Below are 23,217 nucleotides of genomic sequence, written 5' to 3'. Positions count from 1 at the left end.
AGATGACTTTAACTTCAGCACTTTCTACCTTCTCTTCCAAGGCTAGATCCCATCCCAGCCCAGGTGTCCCTCACCTGGTCTGAGGCAGAGGGAAGGGCAGATGGGGACATTCTCACACTCCCTCTGCTCTCACTGCAGTCAATTTTCATGGCATAAACAGTCCTCCCAGCTTTCCTCAAAGGCTTCTCTTCAGATGTTCAAGAACTTATTTTGGAAGTTTCAAAATGTGTTTGAAGTCTTAATGTTGAAAGTTACTTTCTTCTTGCAGCCCTGCTTCCACGATCCTAATTCGCGCATAGACAATTGTGAAGGTCTCTGTCCAACTAGAGGAAAAGTCAAGTATAAGGATGCTCGGAAAACTTAAAAAGGCATGAAATTTCGTATTTCAAGACAGCAACTCTCTGCAACCTCATTCACTGGTCCCCTCCTTCTCCACCAACTATTCACTCATCCCTTGGATAGACCTGGAGGACATGATGCTGAATGAAATAAGCTAAATACAAAAAGATAAATACTGTATAATCTCACTTTTAGGAGGTATCTAAAACAGTCAAACTCATGGAGCGAAGAGTAGAATGGTGGTTGCCAGGGGCTAGGGGCAGGGAAAAATGGGGAAGTGATGGTCAAAAGATATCAAGTTTCAGTTATGCAAGATAAATGAGTTCTAGCGATCTACTATATAGCACAGTGCCTGTAGCTATCAATGCTATAATGTACACCTAAAATTTTCTAGCAGGGAAGATCTTATGTTAAGTGTTCTTACCATAATAATAATAATAATGAGGGTGGGAGGAAACCTTGGGAGATGTTGGATATGTTTATGGTCTGGATGGTGGTGATGGTTTCACAGATGTACACTTATCCCCAAACTCATGTACAGATCTTTACATGTCAATCATACCTCAATAAAGTATTTTGAAAATTTTAAAAATATAAAAAAGAGCACATTAGCCATCCTTCATGGAAAGTCTTTAAAATTAAACATAACACAGATTTTAAAATTCCAAAGTATAGTATCTTTAATGAGTTTTTTAATCATTGTCATTTAAACTAAAGTTTCATTGAAATGTATCAGAAAAATACAGAGATATTATTTGTATATAAAAGCGTATTTTAAATTCCATTGAAGCCCACTCATTTCATCACCTACAGCTGTTATTTTGTTTTGATGAAAGATGAATAGGGACTAAATAGAAGGCTAATGCCTCACATGGATCTACCTGTAGAGCCCCCTGAAAAGTCTAGGTGTGTGTCCACATTAGAGAGCGCTGTTCTCCCAAATACACAATCACTCAACGGCTCAGGCACGAATGATGCTTCCTGCAAAAGGAAAGGGGAGGAAGGGGACAGACTGCAGGTCTTGTGTCTGGAAAACACAAGAAAAGCTCCAGAGAGAAGCCTCAATTGTAAATACTTGTTCTCAGACAGGAAAGTAGAAGGTGCCCCTGTGACCATAATGTGATGGATTCCACTCTGATAGCAGTGATTCAACCTCCTGACAAGATTAGGGATCTCTAGGTGTGGTGCCTGGGATGGAATAATTGTATCTGCCTTTTTCCATTCAAGGTCCCCTTTGTACTCGGTTTCACTGAGCGAAGCCAGCCTCTCCAATCTTTCTGTTTTTTGTAATCATTTTGTAGAGTGTGTTCTGGTCGGTTCTTTTAATCATACTTAAAAGAATCATAGAGCATTCAGATTTCTCTAGTCCAACCCTCTAATTTTCAGATTAAAAAAAAGTCAAGGTCCAGAGAAGTCAGCAATTTTTCCAAGAACATAACAGCTCCTTCAAAGGTTCATCAATAGCCTTCAGCCTGACTGACATTTAAAGGGAAGAAAAAGAGGATCTGGATTCAGGTTTGGGAGAACAAAGGGTTGTGTAATTATGCAGGGCCTGGGGACTGCGAGAAGTGGACACGGAGTGGAAGGAGAAAGAATGGGCCCGCGTGCTGAGAAGCTGTCTACAGGGCCGGGCGTGCAGAGGTTCTAACTCGGCCACGCGGCTGCAGGATCGCGAGCAGGCCCACCGGCGCCGGGAGCTACGGGGCTCCGGCGGCGCAGGGCCGGATGCTGGTGACGGAGATGCTCTGTCCTCGGCATCTCAGGACGCCGGCCTCACACTCTGTCATCGTCCGCTCCCTGCCATTCGCCTCCACGCAGACGCTGAACCCTGTTTCCTCGCACTCCGAGGCGGCTCTGCAGACACATTTGCTGCTCTGGGCTGGAAAAAGAGGCAAGAGAGGCTTGGTGGCCCATGGTGGACGTGGGGAAGACAAGGCGCATCACGTCCAAAGTCGTGATGTTTGGTGATTGGAGAGCTATAGACGCTCCTGCCTCGCGTGATGTAATCAACTACCCTCCCCTCTCCCGGATCCCCAGGAAAAGCCGCAGGATTGGGCAAGGGAGGCATTTCGCTCCACTCCGACAGAATAAGCAGGTTTTGAGGCTGCTGCCAGGCTTCCTATCGATGGGACCCCCGCGGAGCGGTTCTCTCCTCCACGTGCTGCACGGGGGGGGGGGGGGGCCCAAACCCCCGGTGGGATCCCTCAACGCCCAGACCAAATACAGAGACCTCAGCAAAGAGCCGGGCGGCAAGGCTCAAACAGAGGGAGACAAAAGAATTAACTTGCTTTGAGAGAGAGAGGGCATGGGATGCAAAAGGCCTCATGTCCCGTAAAGACCCATCAGAAACGAGTCGGGGAGGAAAGCAGTGTGTGCGCTGAAGGTGCGAGGCTGGAACGCACCAGCCGGGCGTCCCCAGAAGGAGGGTAACCAGGTCTGCCAGACCACTGTGGTGACTGCCAAGCCGAAAGTGACCCAGACGCGGCTATATGTGTCATCGTCTCTGCTGCACATGGGACGGGAGTGAGGGGAAAGGTGCCCAGCGGGTACCGGCCAGGAAAAGGAGGGCCTGAGGAGCTGGCAGAGACCTTACAGATCAAGATCGCACAGTCCGGCTCCCAAATTGACAGATGGGGAAACTGAGGACGGTGACTTGGCTCTGGCGACCCAACTCTTGCCCCCGCGGAGGAGCGCTGGCCGGTGCTGGTTGTCAAGATCACTGTTAGGTGCTCCCTGGACACGGCACCAGCAAGTATGGAATCACAGCCTGAGAATGTAGTACCTCCTTTCCTATTCTCTTCACATCCTTCGGACTGCTTCTAGGAGAAAGTGTCAGCTTGGCACGGGTGCGCTTTCAGCACGCCCCTGACACTTGCTAAACACCCTTTATCACCAGGAAGCATCAACCTCCAAGCTTTGAGCAGCATCTGGCTGGAATCTCCTACCTTGTTTTGTTTCACTATGTATTTTCATGGTTACCTAATATTTAAGGCAAGGGACATTTCCTATTAAAGATGTGATATAAAGTTTCTTCTTCTAAAAATTGTTATTTTTATGGGAGTCTGTTTCTTTCTCAATGAGTACATAGTATGGATAATACAAGGACAGAGCAAAGATCGTGAAGGTGGAACGTGATGTTTGGGAGGACATTCAGACCATCAGGGAGAGTTCTTGATCCACCCCCTCCCCGGGGAAGGCAGTGGGGGAGGACAGTTCATGCCCAGACCAGTCGGGGTCTTTGACACCCTCAGGGATGTGCTTTGATCTGCTGCTAAACTAGAAAACTACATGTTTGAAAACTTCACTCCTATTACTTTAGCATTTTTATAGTTACAAATATGAAATGCCCCTTACCATCACATTTTCCCCATAGTGGACACACACCGCAAGCTTTCTCAGCTGAGGCAGGTAGAGTACAGCTCTCCCTACCAGCAACAGTGTAATTTCTACCCTGACATTGGAGAACATGCATCTTGCAAACTGTCAGAGGCAGTATCCTTTTGCTTCTCTCATCTCGAGCACATACATCCAAGGAGGATCTGAAACAAATTTTTTTAATTACTTTACTTACAAGATTTTCTTTCTTCAAAGCTGAGAATGAGAAGTGAAAGGTGAGGCTCTGGGTTCAGTGCCTCAGATGTTGTCACCTACAGCAAAAAGATGGAACAGAAATGCAAATGCCCCCCATTACTAGGGCCAACCCCCTCCAATCTTCAAAATGAACATATTTTGTTCTTTATTTACTCACAAATTTTACAAACTTAGATATCTAGTGTCAATGTAGTTTCATCTAGAACAGATCAGATACAGCAAATTAGAAGAGAAGGCAACGTCTGCTAGCCACAGCTGGTAGACTGACGACAAAGAAGGAGACAGAAAATTAGCAAAGATCAAAACACTCAGAGGAATGGTAGTCAAATGGGACCACTGACTGCAGAAGAAAGCACCTCCTCCCAGGCCAGCAGCCCTGAGAGTTCAGGTCCATATTATAGCATTATCCACAGCTGATGACTGAATCCTCAAGGGAAAATGAACTCTATTTTTCAATGCTATTTTTAGAGTATCTACGTTTACAAAATAGTTTAGAAATATCTCCATAAAATGGGTTACTTTTTTTTCGTATGCATTGGTGTTAAAATAGTGCTAACTATTTGAAATGTCACTAATAAAAACAACCACATTTCTGAATGCTGATGGGTAAGGAAACAATTACTGTAGTGAAACCCTAGACAACAAGGCATTTTTGAATAGTAAACAGAATCTATATTTACTTATATATATTTAGCTCTAATGCTTACTTCTCTGACCAAGAGTTAAATTTATTTGGACATTTACATAACAGAAACAAATCCTAGTATCTCTTTTTTATCTGTTTATTTAAACTTTAAATAGAAGTACTCAGGACACCTTAAAGGGCAGAGAACTTACAAGGCCATCTATCTGATTGTTATCAGTATCTGATATTAAAACTCTTACCGTATTTATAAACAGGTTGCAGATAAACTCAATGAATCAGAGAAGTTGGAAAGAGGATGAAAGTGAGTCAAAGTAAACAATGATTAATAGAGAATAACAGCACAGTCAGAAGATTCTGGGCTGACCATCTCCATTTATGCTATTCAGTTTTATGTTCTCCTTCACATGAGAAGTTACTTCTTATAAGATACCACCATAGTCATCATTACCCAATGTAGGTGTTCAAGATGTGTTTTGATGACCATACTAATTGAAAGCCAAGTAATTGGCTAATAATTTGTGTTTTGATTCTTAACCTTAAAGATGGCCAGTAAGTCCTGGGGACTGGATAGCTTCCATTTGCCTCTCCCGATCCACCCTCCACTCTTCTCCACCCTGCCTGGGAGGCTGACACGTATGGACCACATCAATAGACTTCCTTGTCCTCTAGCTTCAGGGGTGTTTGATCAATGGGGGAGTCTGGCAAGAGACTGGAGGGAGAGAAGAGGGTACAATGGGGGGTTTTATTCCCCTGGCTCACTGCTGGGGATCTCTGAGGTCCCCAAATGAGGGACTCAACTCCTCCTCAACTAGCCCTCTGTCAACAGGTTTTCCTAAGTGCTCCTCTCTCACACCTTCTGGCTTGGGCGTGGAGATACTATAAACCCGAACTGCTACCAGCCCAGGAGTACTGCCCTGTGGCTTGCAGTTTTCTTTACTCTGCACACATTTCTGTAAATAGTACCACCAGTAAACCTCCTCTTGTCCCAACTTAATCATGCCATCTGTATCCAACATACAGTAATTACTTCAGATATCTTTCTACAATGGAGTGATTTCAAGTGTGGTGGTGTTCTTAGAATGCAAATCTAGAAATAAACATATTTCAAGAATCAGAAAAGCAGCTGCTTTTGTTTCTCTTGGTATCTTTAAGAGTTTATGTCTCATGGGAATTTCAGCCCTAATCTCCTCAAGCTCTAAATCCTCAGGTGACAGTTTTGTCATTTTGCCCCATTTTATGTAGAGAACAAGCAATCTCAAGCAGCTCTTCAGCCTTTCTCACCAGCCAGATTAGAACACTGCCTAACGTCACCAATGGTCAGCGCTGGTGACCCAGGCAAATAACAAGCAGCAAATGGGCTGGATTGAAATGCAAAGACCCTTAACCCGTGGTAAGTAACACCTTTGAGCTAACAGAGACTAGCATCTAAGAAATCATCCCATCTATTTTTTTTAACTTAATTATTATTTTTTAACTTTTTATTTTATATTGGAGTATAGTTTATTAACAATGTTGTGTTAGTTTCAGGTGTACAGCAAACTGATTCAGTTATACATATACATGTATCTATTCTTTTTCAAATTCTTTTCCCATTTAGGTTGTTAAATAATACTGAGCAGAGTTCCCTGTGCTATACAGACGGTCCCTGTTGGTTACCTATTTTAAATACAGCAGTGTGTACATGTTAATCCCAAACTCCCTAACTATCCTTCCTCTGCACCCTTCCCCCCCGGTAACCATAAGTTCGTTCTCTAAGTCCGTGAGTCTGTTTCTATTTTGTAAATAAGTTCATTTGTACCAATTTTTTTTTTTAGATTCCGCATATAAGTGATATCATACGATATTTGTCTTTCTCTGTCTGACTTACTTCAGTTAGTAGGACAATCTCTAGGTCCATCCATGTTGCTTCAAATGGCATTAAGAAATCATCCCATCTATTTTAAATAAAATAAAACAGAGAAGAAGACAGAGCTTACCCACATTCATAAGGCATTTTACAAACACATCTTGAATTCTGCAGTTTCTCCCAGCGCTGACATTCAGGCACTTCCGGTGCCAAAGGGGCATCTAAAAGAAAACGATAATGGAGAGGCGATCATTAGGTGAAAAGCTTCTTTATAGCAAACAAGGTATTTTTTTAATTGTTGAACCAGGCTCTGTAATAGTCTCAACTGCAACAAGTTTGTACAGTAAAAAATAAAGCTATAAAGCATTTTACAAGAGCTAGAGCATTCCTAGGACCACCCAATTTCATTGGTCATAATAGCCACCATTTCTTGAGCATTTACTCTTGGCCCTGCCCTTTTTATACATTGTGATATTTAATCCCCTTAATAAATGCCCGTTTAGGAGATGAGGAAACTAAGAGACAGAAAAGTTAGGAAATTCATGCTAGTTAACAAATTGGCCAAGCCAGGATTGAAGTCCATGTTTGTCTGAATTGAAGGCCCACAGAGTAGGTTCCCCTTCATCAAGTACATGGGGTTTTAAAAACTGTTTGTTATGTGGACGCATTTTGCCCACTGTGCCTATAATGAGACAGAAAGCATACCATCACTTGACCTATACAAGAAGAGTTCTCAGTATCTCAAGGACAACTATAATAACCTCTTACATGTAAATGTCCAAGTGGTCTCCCCTCAACAGTGACTAAATGTCTGGAGGTACTTACATTAATAAAATCCTTTCCTTTATTTTATGTTTCCTACAAACTGATAGAAAGCCAATCATCATTCCAGTTTTTTTTTTTTTTAAAGAATTTCATTTATTTATTTATTTATTTATTTATTTATTTTTGGCTGTGTTGGGTCTTCGTTTCTGTGCGAGGGCTTTCTCTAGTTGCGGCAAACGGGGGCCACTCTTCATCGTGGTGCGCGGGCCTCTCACTATCGCGGCCTCTCTTGTTGCGGAGCACAGGCTCCAGACGCGCAGGCTCAGTAGTTGTGGCTCACGGGCCCAGTTGCTCCGCGGCATGTGGGATCTTCCCAGACCAGGGCTCGAACCCGTGTCCCCTGCATTGGCAGGTAGATTCTCAACCACTGCGCCACCAGGGAAGCCCTCATTCCAGTTTTGACAGGAAAACACTTTGGTCCAACTTACAAGAGCATAATTTGCCACGGCCTAGGCTATGCCTGCCTACAACGTGAACAGTCTATACCACCCTGCAATTTCCACCTCCTCCCAGCTTCATTACAATGGAATTCAGTGGCATATACTTTTGCATCATAAAACTAGCTACCTCCTGGATATATCTATAAAGGTCATTTGCCTGAAGGATGTGTTTTTATGGGTACACAAACTATGGAATACTTCCTTACTTCAGAAAACATAAGAGCTTTAGACATGACAGGAAAATCTCATGAACAAGGAAGGCATGAACTTGTAAAAATGGTAGCAAGGTGAAGTATGCCTGCCGTGTCCAGCAAGGTCTCTAGCAAGTACTTATTCTTTAAACATTTTCTTTGAAATGGTATTATCTTTTTTTTTTATACAGCAGGTTCTTATTAGTCATCAATTTTATACACATCAGTGTATACATGTCAATCCCAATCGCCCAATTTGAAATGCAACGTAGTATCCTGAATTGGATCCTAGACCATGAAAAGGATATCGGTGGAAAAACTGGTGATGTATGAACAGAGTCTGTAGGGTAGTCAATAGTATGGTACTGTTTAATATTAATGTCTTGGTTTTGACCAACTAAATTGTGTCAAGGTATGTAATGTGTTAATATTATGTGAAGATGGGTAAAGGGTATATGGAAACTATACTTGCAAATTTTCTGAAATCCTAAGTAACTCCAAAATAAAATATTTTAATGGTATTATCTAGATCAATGCTTCTCAACCAGGGGCAAATGTTTGCTCCCCAGGGGACATTTGGCAATGTCAACAGACATTTTTGGTTGTCACCCCTGTGAGACGCTATTGGCATCTAGTGAGCAGAGACCAGGGATTCTGCCAAACATCTGATAAGGCACAGGACAGGCTCCCACAACAAAGAATTATCAGGCCCCAGATTCCAGTAGTGCTGGGGTTGGGAAAGTCTGATCTAAATGGACCAAAACTGAAGTTCAGTGATTAAGTCATGTACATTAGTTCTGCATTATTATTAGCAGTTTATTTGCTAACCATTCATAAGGATAGAATTTCAAATTTTAAATATTTTCTAAAAGTTATTATAATTTCTTTGCGGAAAATCGCTTGTAGAATTACCTAGACCAAAGACTTTTGCATTTAAAAAGAATATAGCTTTGTTATCTTCATGGCTTGACTAACCAAGTAAACACACTCTTAGGACCCACCTACAGTATATACATTTACTATTTTAAAATCAAATATCTTCACATCAAGACTAAGTACTGATGCAGGTGTGGATAAATAACGGGCTAGTGTTTAACGGATACAGAGTTTCAGTTTGGGAAGATGGAAAAGCTCTGGAGACGGATGACAGTGATGGTTGAACAATAATGGGATTGTACTTAATGCTACTGAATTGCACATTTTTAAATGGTTAAAATGGTAAATTGTATGTTGTGTATATTTTACCACAATATAAAAAAGACTAAATACTTGTACATCAGGTATTTTAAAACTCTGGAGGCTGACAAACCTGGAACTTTTGGTTTGTTATAGGCTTATTTTAAGGGTAGTTATTATTGTTATCTAAATCTTCCGAAAAACATCCTTAATTAAAACCTTAATCGGATTTGCTACTGAGTGGGAGAAAATTCCTACCAAATGTGTTATAAAGTGACTGAAAAAGACATTTCAGAAAAAAACAAGTATATAAAGTATATAATCTCATTTGGAAGAAAAGAGCAACCTCATCAACTGTACACTGTTCTCCTTAATTTTAGCATTATTGGTACAGGTCCATTATTTTATCCCAAATAAACTCATAGCTTTACTTCACTGCATGTAGAAAACAAAGCAGCCGCCTCTGCTGTGACAGCTACAGAGCACGTGAGAACAGGTAGGGCAGCCATTCCACTGGACACGCAGCCCTCCCATTCTGTCCTCTGTGATCTGTTTAACACAATCAGTCACAGACTGCTCCATCAGTCACAACCTGCTCTCTTTTCAGCTGTGAAGATCGAATTCACCTAATATTACTACTCACGGAATCAACTCCTTCATCTTCACCATAGAAGCCAAATTTCAGCATTGAATTAAAAATTATATACTCAAGAAATAAGAATATCATATAAAATAGAATGCAAGTGCGATTTTCTTCTTTCTTGTTTTTAATTGTTACAAACATAATATTTTCCATTTCTTAAAAAAAAAGTAAACAAAGAAGAAAGAGGAGGTTATTTTGAAAACAAATCTATCCCATTTTAAGTATCTCTAAAAGAAATAGTTTGGCTTTCTAAATCTCTTCCTGCCTTAGCTTCTTAAAAGACCATTTTATACCAATGGACTTATTTACAAAACAGAAATAGAGTCACAGATGTAGAAAACTAACTTATGGTTATCAGGGGGAAAGGGGGGAGAGGGATAAATTGGGAGATTGGGATTGACATATACACACTACTATGTATAAAATAGATAACTAATAAGGACCTACTGTACAGCACCGGGAACTCTACTTAATACTCTGTAATGGCTTATATGGGAAAAGAATCCAAAAAGAGTGGATATATGTATATGTATAACTGATTCACTTTGCTGTACACCCGAAACTAACACAACATTGTAAACCAACTATACTCCAATAAAAAATTTTTTAAAAAACTATTTTAATTTGCCATGTGTTCAAAATACTGGATATTTGGATTTCTACTATTAAGAACAACTTCACAAACCACAATACTTTTCCTTCAATAACTCTGCTTTGCAGGGTTATATGTAAGCGCTTTTAAATTTTCAATTTCAATAGCACTAATAAACTCTAAGAGTCCAAAAACGAAACATACAGAATTTTATATAAATTATGATCTCAACTCTGTACTTCATAAAAGTACATTTTTAAAAATCAGGAGGAAACCAGAAATCAGCTTTTAGAAATTCTTTATTTTCTTGGCACCTTAACAAATATAAAGCTAATCTTTGATATGAAGGATTTAAGTTAAAATTTCAGAATCCCCAGGGCAATTCTTGCCTTTCCTTGAATTCTGTGAGTCTATCTGTGCCATGTGCAGAAAACTCTGTTACCCACTCTATGAACTGACCTCCTTCTTGTAGCAGGGCAGGCATGGAGGGAATGACTCCGTTATGGAGGTTCAGTGCCTTGAGGAACTGCCGCAAGGACTCTCATTCCCTGAGTGTATGTGTCCTTGGACAGACCCAAGAGCCACTCACCTTTTTGCACACACTGGACGTTCTTCATCTCAGGGCTCCACTTAAGGCTGGATCCGCAGAGAAATGTCGAAGGACCTTCTAAGGACCTGCCACCTGAACAGGAAAAGGTCACCTTCTCACCAACGGTGTAGAAAGGTTTGTGGGGATGACTCTGTATGCCATCCATCAGTGCAGGCAGAACGCAGGCAATTTCTAAAGAGAAAAGAGAGAAGAATACAAGGGTCACTGCTTTCCTACACCATCTTTTAAAAAAAAAGTGACAGCCTCGAATGGTGCTGATACACTTGTTCTGCTTTTTCTAATTAGAGGACAAGGAGGAAGAGGTGAGTTCACTCTTAGGATGCTCTGAAAGACATATCCCAACATGCCTGGCATGTTAATGACATGAATGACTGAAGGCCAAAACAGTTCCCACTCTCTCACCCCTGCCCTCAAAGCCATGTGACAACTTAAAATGAATAAGCCTTTTGGAGTCCTGAAGTCCAGCCTGCTGTTAAAACCAGACTTTTTACAGCTGCTACTTCTTGTCTGGTGAAGCCCCACTAGAATTTTCCCAAGAGTTGTGTTCATTTGCATATCATTAGCATATACCCAATTAGATATTTTGCTATCTGAAATCTTTAAAGAACCACCTTTAACCTTGCAACCATAAAAGTGTTAAATCATTTTTGGTTTCCCAGTTCTATCTTTTCTTATTCAATTACTTTCATTAGCTCAAATCTTCTACTTGAAAAAACAACAAGGAGAAAAATGAGAAACATGCATAGTCATGGAAAGCGAGTCAGAATTCATGATTAAAAAAAAAAAAATCTTGCCAATCTCTCTAGTGGACTTTGGACAATATTCTACAAAGTACTGCTTTATTTTTGCACCATTTTAATCAGAAAACCCATTCATTCATTCAAAATCAGCATTCATTGAGTGTCTATATTTTGCCAAATATGTTGTGTGCTACTAGGGACACAAAACACTAGTCACATAATCTGCCTTCAAAAAGCTAATAATTTAGCATCAGATTTGTTTATTTCTGGCCATGACACATTTGCTGGTTTCACACTAATGCTCCCACTAAGACATATAGAAAGGCTGTACAAAGTTAAAAGAAAAAGTATTTCTGAGCGCATCAGACAACAATCAGAGCAGTGGAAATTTGAAGGCCCAAGACTCTAGAAAAAGGGAAGTCTAAAGTAGTGATTACAACGTTTGGTAATGCTTTTGCCCTTGAGGTTATTTGTAAATTTGGAAAAAAACATTTTTTTTTTAATGTGCTGAAGGGCTGCTAAACTAAGCAGAAAGCTGCAGCTCAGAGGCTGAATAGCTGCATGGAGTTTTTAGCAGTCTCACAGGGCTAGGAGACCAAAAATTAGAGTCCAGTCCTGTTACAAAGGAGGAGCCTCAGTAGAAATCCCATACTTTCCCTTATGATCCCTTAATGGATACAACCTGAGATAAAGGTAAACCAGACATAAACAAGCCTTGTTCTTGCCAGTAACAAACCTAAATCTTTTCTAGAGGAAGATAACATCATCCATATGCATTTTTTTTACATATAAATCTGGCATTCAACCAAAACTAATCCAACATTCAAAAATACAATAGAAACATCTATAGCAGATCCAGATGATGGGGTTAACAGACATGGACCATGAAATAACTATGATTAATATGTTGGAAAAATGAAATTAGAAGATGGAGACTATCAACAGAGAATTAGAAAGTATAGAAAAGTAGACAAATGGAATATCTAGAATTGGAAAATGAAATTAAGAACTCAGTAGAGTTCTTGAAAGCAGATTGTCACAACTGTACAGAGAATTAATAAACTGGAACATAGATCAATAGAAAATATTTAAAATGAAACAGAGAGAGAAAAATCGATGTAAAACAAAAAAATGTAGGGAATTCCCTGGCGATCCAGTGGTGAGGACTCGGCACTTTCACTGTCTTGGGCCTGGGTTCGATCCCTGGTCGGGAAACTAAGATCCTGCAAGACACAGGGCATGGCAAAAAATACCAAAACAAAACAAAGAGATATATATATATATATATATATATATATATATATATATATATATATACATACACACACACACACACACACGTATGTATATGTATATACATTCTAAAAAATGTATAATTTGTGTCTCATGAGGAGACGTGAGCAAGAATGAGACAGAGCAATATTTGAGGACAAAGGTGAAGAATTTTCTAAAACTGACAAAAGACATTAAAGCATAGGTTCAAGAGTGCTTTGAAGATCAACCAGGACAAAGACAAAGAAAATCACACCTAGGCACATCAGAGTACAGTTGCTTCTGGAAAAGAAAAAAAAAAATCTTAAAAGCAGCCAGACCAAAAAAATATGATTTCCAAAGGAGAAACAATAAACTTGAAAGTTGACTTCTCACTAAAAAACAATGAAGTCAGAAGGCAATGTAATAAAATCTTTAAAGGCTTTAAAGAAAATAACTGCTAACTTAGAATTCCTTATCCAGTAAAACTATCCTTCAAAAGTAAAGATAAAATAAAAACGTTTTAGATGAACAAATACTGGGACAACTTTTCACCAGTAGATACACAATAAAGAAAAAGAAGCTCTTCAAGCAGAAGTATCTTATTAATCTTTTAAAAGAACTAAATTTTGGCTTTAATACTCTTAGCTAGGGAATATTTATAGTCTATTTCAGTAATATTGATAGTTTATTTCTTCCCAAGGACTCTAGGGCAGAGAGACAGAAAGACAGACAGAAACAGAGAGAACAAGAGGAGACCTTACAAATCAGTAAGAAAAAGACTAACAAACCAACAGAAAAAATGCCCAAAAGATTAGACAGCCACTTCACCAAAAAAAGTATCCAAATACCCAATAAATATATGAAAACAGGCTTAACATCATTAGTCATCAGAAGAAATACAAATTTAAAAATACAAATTAAAAAATAAGATATTGCTACACACTCACCAGTATAGCTAAAAAAAAATATATTTAAGATAGACAATATCAAGTGTAGGTGAGGATACAGAGCAATCTTGACGTCTCAGATTCTGTCTGGGATGTAAATTGGTACAACCACTTGGAAGATTGGTAGCATCTACCAACTCTAAATGTATGTATACCTGACAACTCAGAACTTTTACTAATATGTATGTACTCAAGAGAATAAAATGTACCTGTGTGCACTAGGACTTTCCTCACATAGCCTAGACCAACTGATATAGGACAAATACATCCCTGTAGCTCTGTCTATCCATCTGCTGAAGAATCTTATATTGTAGTACAGCTGAGATAGAAACCAGAAAATAGCGTTAGGGTGATACAACATGCAGAAGCACCTACTCAGATGCCTACATCTAAACAAAATAGGATCAAAAGCATTTAAGGAAGTCGATTGTGGTAAATCCCTGGTGATTAAACTCTAAAGAATGTCCTGATGGTCTTAACCAGAACTGAGCTCCCTGACCTATTCTAATTTGCACCAGAAACTTTAAAATTGCAATAAAATGTGCCTCACCTAACAGGAGCACTAGCAACTAGAGAAAGCTGAGGGGTTTTTCAAGATATTCCTGAAATTTGGACAGGATCATATAAGCTTTTCAGGAAAAGGAGATCAAGACATGGGCATATGGTAAGCTGTTATTTATCCTGATTTATTCCTTTCCACACTATTCTTTCATCTTAAATTATATACTATAATCAAGGCCACTCACTCTGACAATGCATTTTCCCAACAAGCCACTGTAAATTTTCTCCACATCTGGCAACAGGGTCTCCAACAAGAGAGTATCCTTCATGGCAAGTATACACTATGTTTTTCCCAACAGGAAACATGGCACCTTCATCCTGAACAGAAATAAAAGATGGAGAAAGGAAGAATATATCTCTTTTGCATTAACAAAATGTTTCTTTAGATATATTCAGCCTATAAATCATGACTTCTTTAATCGTCAGGCAGCCTACATTCAAATAACTCATTTTGAAAATTGTCTGTAAAATTATTTTTTCCTGTAGAGTCCTAGCCAACAACACTGGTACCACCATTAATTGAAATAAAGCTATTAATGCCACTGTACTATAATTTATTGGCAGCTCCCCAAAACCAAGCATTGTACTAAACATTTTACTAAAATTACTTTAGTGGACACTGCTCAAATAACTTCTATTACACTTTCAGGAAAGTATCGGATTTTGGAAATGTCCTTGTCAGTCAACTCTTCCTAGTGAGGTGTTATGGGCTGTCCGTTGGCAATACTGCCCAACAAATGTCATTATGAACAGGCAGAAATGTTCAAATGTCTTATCAACGTGTTCACGGAAGTTTGAGGTTCCCACGGATGACTTTCAGGGGAAGCATGATGTTGATCGTCACCCACTACCTTCCCCAGCCCCATCCTGTAAGGGAAGTGATGCTGAGGCTGGGTCAGATTCAGGGACATGCCATTAGCCCATAATGCCAGGAGGTGAGATTTCACTGTGAAGCAAGGAAGAATCTGAGGTCTGAGCCTAGAGGGAGTCATCATTCTTGTTTGGTGTCTCTCTTGGTTCCTTTCCTTATCCATCTAGTTCTCGGCTACTCAAGAAGATGGGGAAGAAAACTGGCCTGGGAGAGGGCATGGAGCTGGACCAGCTCTGCTGTAGGCAATAATAGAACAAAATTCTGTGGCGCCTTCTTCTCACAGACAGTCCTGTTCCTCCTGGCCCAGTCTGGCTCCATCATGAGAGTTGGTAGGAAAAAGAGCACCCAGATTGGCATTGTGATTTGAAGAAAATGGGGAAAGATATTTGATCTGCCTTGGTTCTAGCCCCTAGGCCTTCCTCTGCCTTGCAGAAGGGACTTCTATGTGAGAAAGTCTAACTCCACAGTGTCTAAACCTGACCTCTCTGTCAAAACCATTAGTAACAATTAAAAAAAAACAAAACTCTCAGGCTCTACACTAAACTTACAAAATGAGGAAAAAAAAAAATGGAGAACAAGGGGCAAGCAGCAATCTATTGTTAAGTTTCCTGGGTGCCTATGATGTAGCCAGTCCACGGGTCAGTGTTTGGAACCCCCAGCTCCTACAGGACACCACATGCACTACCGTTGAAGACAGCAGCTTCGTGGTTTGCTGAAGTATATGAGTCTGCCTGGCCTCATTCTATAAGCATGTTTCCTTCAGGAACTTCATGGGTTGTGGTGGGACAATATGAGTGTTAGAGATTCTAGGTTCACTTTCTCTCTCTCTCTCCACACACACACACACACACACACACACACATCTCCCAACAGTACCTACATTTGGGGAAATTTCAGCAAACACTCAGTGAGTATATGTTCAAGGGCCTGGCATTTGAGAGGCAAATTCCTCACCCAGAAACCAAGGCTGGTGGCATTGAGAAAATCCTGATGAACAATAGCTCCTATGTACCATGAAGAGATACTTCCTGGGGTTTGGAGGCAAAGCCTCATCATAAGAAGGAGTGAGAAGAGCACATGAATTAATATGGCCCCAAAGCCATATTAATTTCCCAGAATGACAAATGGCAGATGACTTGTGTTCCTTCCTGAACAAGAAAATTGCTCAAAGTATAATACAATGACCCATATCTCACCAGACACTGGCTAAATGTCTTACTGGCCCCTGGAATAAAACTAATGCTTTACCCCAACCCTTGTATTTATGAAAAATTTAAAAAGACTCCTTGCAGTGAAAAGAACAGGGTAAGTTCTCTATGCTGAAAAACTTGCTTATAGATTCCTACTTTTGTGTTCCGAATGGAAATGTTTAGCAACCCTCTGGCATGATTACATTTCTAATTCATTGGGTGGCGATATTGATTTCCTTTACCGCAGGAGATATATTACCTCCTGAAGAATTCTAACCACCTTGGGCCAAAGAAGAAAACTCACAAACTAAAACCCTCACTGCTAAACTAAAACGCACACATAAAATGTTTTTAGTACTGTTTCATCACGGAAGGAGGAAATAGGTTATGACATCAGTAGAGAGCTAGAACTTGGAACAAACAGTGTATGTAAAGGAAAAAAGTATCTTTTATAACCAACTTGAACATATCCGTCTTTCAAGGCAGGAGGTGATGGACAGAATTCTGTTGGAACCAAAGACAAAGGAAAGCAATGTGGTTCAACCAATCTGAAAGGAAAAGGAAACAAAACATAATTAACATGATGGATTTTCCACAGTTTAACAAATATTTTACAGCACAGTGAATTTTTCATTTGCATCTGAAGGGACTCCATCAAGTGAGTAGTGGACACTGTGATGTGATGTGATGTTTTTGTCATTCTCAGAATAAAATGTCTGATCACATCCCATAATAGAAAACACAAATATCAACTCAAGCTTCCAAAAGGTAACTACCAGATCAGTAGTATGGAAAACAAACAAAGAAAAGAAAAAGAAATAAAGCCATTGGACAACACATATGCTTTATGGGATTCCTAGAGGTCACCTGTCTCACACCCACTTTTTCTCCTGCTCTTTGGTTCTTAAATACCTTTAACACAAAATCAATTCTGTATTGAAAATAAGGTAATTCAAGTTCGTGATCCTGCGAGAGAGGTAACACAAAATAATAACTGTTTTTGACTGAGTGCTTACTATGTGCTTAGGCACCTTGGCAGATGTTCGACAAATGTGCCTCAGCTCAATTCACACTCACAGTAACCCCATGAGATATGTGGAGAAAGGCTCAGGAAGTTTGAATAACTTGTCCAAGGTTATAGAGTAAAAAATACCAGGGCTGGATTCATGTCTAGTTAGTTAAGCTCCTAAAATCATGCTATTTCTACCTCTCACAAGGCAATCTCTAGGGGAGCTCACAGTAACTGAAACCGAGCAGGGCCCTGTGGGGCTCCAAGGCACAGAGGCCTTTTTTTGTTCCCCATTTCTTGTAGGCAAGACTCCAGCCTCCATGACCTTCCCTGAGTTCCAAAGGGCAGATTTGAACAGTTGCTAATCAAGGGAGGAGCATCCAAGTAACCACCTGAGGCAAGATTAAAGAGGCCAGAGTGACTTCCCTGGTGGTCCAGTGGTTAAGAATTCACCCTCCAACACAGGGAACTTGGGTTCGATCCCTGGTCAGGGAACTAGATCCTGCATGCTGCAACTAAGGAGCACACATGCTGCAACTAAGACCTGGTGCAACAAGGAGAAATTAAATTAGTAAAAGTTAAAAATAGGTGTTTTAAAAAAATTTTTTTAAATGTTTCATTGCTGAATCATACCCCTGGGTTAGAGTTCTTTATGCCACACCCCACTCTTAAATACTGTCCTTATTAACCTTTTCTGATCAGGTATTGGCAAAAATTCTAGAAAGATAATTTGAAGGTCATGTGAGTTGAGGAAATGTGTAAGATGCTTGGGTGTCTGGTATTAACATAGGGAGGTGAGATGCCTTATTCCTGGGTCTTGGGTGCCTCGTAATCCAACAATAACCAATATCTCTTGGCTGAGGAAGCTGGCGAACATGTGAGATTCTGGTAGGAGAACAATGTTGTCTTCAAGGGCACAGATCTCTGGGGAGATGAGGGTCTCTGAGGAGACCTCTCCCTCCGTGGGCATATTTCCTCTGCCTGTAGACATAAAGCTGGATGGACAGGAGCATCCTAAGGGAAGCACTGAGAGAATTCTCACTCTTCTTGGTGCTCAGAGGAGAGGAAATATCCTCTTCCTCCTTAGTATAAAAAAAGGAAAATTATGCTTAATACTTCACATCTCTGAGTTTCCTCAGTGTGTGGCAAGCATATAAGGAACTCAGCTCAGAAGGAGGCGACATTCACAGGCTATTTGTAAGGCTTCCCCTCAGATTTCGTGTTTCTGGAGTGGAGATAATACTGGTGTAGAGTGACCTCAGAGGCACTGCTGAAAATCATTGTTTAATGATAGATGTCATTGTTATCATGATTATGATGCCGAAATCTCGGCCTCTCTGTACACCAATGCCGAATCAAATCTCAGAGACAGAGTTTTGGGTGAAGTAGAAAAGGCTAGCTTTATTACTTTGCCAGGCAAAGGGGAACACAGCGGGCTCCTGCCTTGAAAAACTATGTGTCCCCACCCCAGAGGATGTGATGAGGGGTTTATAACAACAGTCCAAGGGTGGGGTTTCTGACAAGATCAGGGTGTGTGCAGGGCTTGCCCTCCCTTGTCTCTGGTGGTCAGGCTCCTAATCTTGATGAGCTCCTCTGGTCCCTCCTACCAGAATCTCATATGTTTGCCAGCTTCCTCGGCCAAGAGATATTGGTTATTGTTGGATTACGAAGCACCCAAGGAATAAGGAATAAGGAATCTCACCTCCCTATGCTAATACCAGATACCCAAGCATCTTACACGTTTCCTCAACTCACATGACCTTCAAATTATCCTTCTAGAATTTTTGCCAATACCTGATCAGGAAAGGTTAATAAGGACAGTATTAAAGAGTGGGGTGTGGCATAAAGAACTCTAACCCAGGGGTATGATTCAGCAACGAAGCGGGTTTTTTTTTTTTAATATTGAAGCGTTTTTTTTTTTAAATATTGATTGATTGATTGATTGATTTTTGGCTGCGTCGGGTCTCAGTTGCCCTATGGCACGTGGGATCTTAATTGCCGACCAAGGATGGAACCCGCATCCCCTTCATTGGAAGGTGGATTCTCAACCACTGGACCACCAGGGAAGTCCAGCAACGAAGCATTTTTGAAGATAGCTTTTGCAAGATCCTGGCAAACAGGAAGTTGGTATCAGACACCTGGGCTAATCAGTGAAGATGTTAGCCGTCTCAAATGTATGCTTCATGCTTAGTCCAAAGTAAATAAATAAGAGGGAGTGGTATATCTGAAAAATAATGCAACTATTAGTGAATGCCTACTATATGCCAGGCACAGTACAAATCACTTTATATTCTTAACCTCAGGCAATATCCTATTAGCATTGTATCTACTATTTTTATCCTAACTTGCCCAAGTTCACAGAGCAAGTAGGTGGCAGATCTGCCTGATGCCAAAGCTGCTGCTCTCATGCACTGAGCCAGACTGCCTTCCAGTTCCCCAGCCTTTTGTAACACCTGGGTCAGGAAAACTTGAAGCACACAAGTGCAAATTGGCCACAATATGCCTCTCTCCTTCAACTGACCCCAATGCTAAGAGCAAAGCACTCCCTGATAAAAATCACCATTTAAGGTTTAAATCTTTCAATAGCAGCAATCGTGTATTCTGTGCTTACTGCAGAGGGCACTGAGTTTTACATAACTGCCAGGAGGTCTGGTCTCTATTACCGCAAGTGCTCCAACTCCTCGTCTTCGCATTGTCTGGTTTCTGACGTTTCTCCAATGCAGGATTTCCCACCCTCACTGGGAGGTGGGTTATTGCATTCTCGGCTCCTTGTTTTCTTCCCTTGAACACAGGGGCCCCAAGAGGACCAGCAGCTCCACCCTCCATCAATCCCTCCTGTAAATAAGAGAGACGTTGTTCAGAGAGTACTTGGAGAGGAAGATTTCAGAGCTCGGTAAGCTAAGCTTCCTACTATGTGGTTATTGGGGGAGGGGACGATCTGGGGTTTATTACCTTCACTCTGTTCACTGAGGTCTCCACAATGGCCAGACTGTCTCTGCACGCTGACTAGGATTGTCCGTATTAAGGCTGCATTAACGAACTTCTTGCAATACTATCTTAAATTTGTTTATTATTTTACAACTGTTTCAAAGCACTTTCACATGCATTTTATAATTCATTTACTTCTCATAAGAACGAATGGAGGTGGCCAAGAGGTCTGTTAACATTCTCATTTGATAGGCGTGGAATCCAAGACAAAGTGGTTAAATGATATGCGCAATGCTGTACTGGTGGGCAAGAGCCACATCCAGACTGTAACCTGGTCTTATGGCTGAGTCCAGGCTCTTTTTATCACCCCACAGTCTCTTAGTAAGGCAAATAAGTTCCTAATGTTAAAGCAGTGATTGGGCATGAGAAGAGCATAGTCTATTGCAGCGGTCCCCAACCTTTTTGCCACCAGGGATCGGTTTCATGGAAGACAATGTTTCCACGGACTGGGGAGGAGGGGACGGTTTGGGGATGATTCAAGCGCATTACATTTATTGTGCACTTTATTTCTATTATTATTACATTGTAATATATAATGAAATAATTATACAACTCACCATAATGCAGAGTCAGTGGGAGCCCTGAGCTTGTTTTCACTTGCCCCTCACTGATAGGGTTTTGATATGAGTCTGCAAGCAATTGATTTATTATGGTCTCTGTGCAGTCGAACTTCTCTGCTAATGATAATCTGTATCTGCAGCCACTCCCCAGCTCTAGCATCACCGCCTCAGCTCCACCTCAGATCATCAGGCATTAGATTCTCATAAGGAGCGCACAGCCTAGATCCCTCACATGCACAGTTCACGCTGTGAGGGTCTGTGCTCCTATGAGAATCTAATGCCGCTGCTGATCTGACAGGTGGTGGAGCTCAGGTGGTAATGCGAGTGATGGGGAGCGGCTGTAAATACAGATGAAGCTTTGCTCCCTCGCCCGCCGCTCACCTCCTGCTGTGCAGCCCGGTTCCTAACAGGCCATGGACCAGTACCAGTCCGTGGCCCGGGGGTTGGGGACCCCTGGTCTATTGGGTACTCCAGGCTGGCAACCCCAGGGCTGGTGCTGTACAAAATGAGGAAATATGTAAGTAGGAAAAATGCTTCTACCCCCTGTCAGCATCCTTCTCCAATCTACAGGCACCTCCTCAACTCACTCTGGCCACCTTCTACCTCAGGGCTGGTTCATGGCTCACAGTTTTTAGTATTTTTCCCGTCATATTCCTTGGAGGAGGTAAGAGAGAATTTGAAGCATATTCTAAGAGCTTTGCTTTCCTAGTTAGAAACTGATCTCAGGAACCATTCTCCCAAAGCATGACTTCTGATAATAGATGGCTGTGTTTACTGCTCCTTAGCTATTTCTACTGTGTGACCTACATCCCTCTTTCTTCCACTCCCTCCACAGCCACTCCTCAGTATCACACACAAAAAAACTAAAATAATTTGTATAATTTTGCCCATGATATTCCTTACCCTTACCCTTTCTTCCACAATTAGAAATTGAGTTAATAATATAGTCCCCTGAGTATGTTAATAGTAGGTAATAAGAGCTTGATGTATTATGATTGCTACTCCACTCCTCACCAGCAGGGGGAGCTTCCATTTTATCAAATAGCTGTAAATCTAAGCCTCAAAGGAATGAATCACAGTGGTGGCATTTTAGTTTACCAGGACAGGCCACTTGGGGAGACATTTGGAGGCAAGGATGCTTTCCTGATGCTTGTCTATAAGCAACCGTGGTTTAGTCATGTACTTATTCATTGATCAAACATTTATTAAGTGACTTTATGAATCAAGAACTATGTCAGGCTGTGGGAATAAAGAAAGGAATCAAACAGTTCCAAATTTAAGAAGTAAGCTTTCTAGAGGAGAGAGACACACAAATAAATATAAAAATAAATATACACAAATCATCTCACACTTTGCCTACTCATAAAGTGAACGTCACATACTAAATACTTAAAACACCAAATGCACTGTTGAGCACACAGCCAATGTTCAACAAATATTTGTGAATGATTGATTGGTGGGACATAACACAAAATAGAAATAGAGGTGTTTCCAAGAGCTTGCCACCAGAAAGGTTAGTCAGTGCAGACACAAGCTCTGTAGACCTAAGTTATGACAAAACCTTACTGAGATGACTATGGAAGGATGGAAGGTGTTTCAGGCATAAATCTGTTCTAATGGAGAGTGGAGAATAGATGCAGAATAGATGCAGAATAGATGCAGTTCTGTTAGTTCAGATGGGAAAATAGAGAGATAGCAAAGGGCCCGACCTCAGTAGCTACAACCCGGAGGTGGAATAGGGAGGGAGAGACAAATTCAAAGCCCTATGAGACTTCCCCTTCTCCATACACGAAGAAGCACAATCTCAGAGGCCAGAGGGAAAGGGTAATTCCCTTTTCATTGTGTCCAGCATAACTTGAGAGAATGCAGCACACTGACCTGCTTGATCCCCTACGAGGGCTCCTTGTTCACACGCCACACCAAACGTGTATGGTTTGCAATGGCACTGACACTGGGTCCCCTTAACAGTGGCCATGCCACCATTTTGACAAGGCCGGCAATGACAGGGGTCAAATTCATCCAGATATTCCTCAATGGCCCGTTTCAGGTACAGCCTTTTCACAGAGGCACAGGGTACTTCCTTTACCAGCTCATACAAAGGTGTCAGCTACACAGATAAAGACATCATGGTCAGTAATCAGGGTTTTGGGCGAGAATATTTTCCTTTCAGCATTTTGGCTCAATCTCCACTAAAACAA

At 40.9% G+C, this 23,217-nt stretch overlaps 1 protein-coding gene across 1 annotated transcript in view; it reads right to left on the bottom strand.

Annotated features, from left to right (window-relative positions):
* Nucleotides 1-993: 993 nt before the first annotated feature.
* C7 (complement C7) overlaps nucleotides 994-23,217 on the bottom strand; it is a 52,079-nt gene continuing 29,855 nt past the window's right edge. The window contains exons 11-18 of the mRNA XM_059916304.1: nucleotides 22,898-23,126; nucleotides 20,135-20,306; nucleotides 16,923-17,010; nucleotides 14,587-14,719; nucleotides 10,879-11,070; nucleotides 6,553-6,643; nucleotides 3,694-3,878; nucleotides 994-2,218 (exon numbers count right to left, since the gene is read on the bottom strand). Of these exons, the coding sequence (XP_059772287.1) occupies nucleotides 2,037-2,218; nucleotides 3,694-3,878; nucleotides 6,553-6,643; nucleotides 10,879-11,070; nucleotides 14,587-14,719; nucleotides 16,923-17,010; nucleotides 20,135-20,306; nucleotides 22,898-23,126 (1,272 nt within the window). The 3' untranslated portion in view covers nucleotides 994-2,036. The remainder of the gene's footprint in view (nucleotides 2,219-3,693; nucleotides 3,879-6,552; nucleotides 6,644-10,878; nucleotides 11,071-14,586; nucleotides 14,720-16,922; nucleotides 17,011-20,134; nucleotides 20,307-22,897; nucleotides 23,127-23,217) is intronic.

This window comes from Balaenoptera ricei, chromosome 3, assembly GCF_028023285.1.
Source record: "Balaenoptera ricei isolate mBalRic1 chromosome 3, mBalRic1.hap2, whole genome shotgun sequence".
Classification (NCBI taxonomy): Eukaryota; Metazoa; Chordata; class Mammalia; order Artiodactyla; family Balaenopteridae; genus Balaenoptera; species Balaenoptera ricei.
The sequence above is the reverse complement of the archived record's forward strand: the minus strand, read 5'-3'. Positions and strand labels throughout refer to the sequence as shown.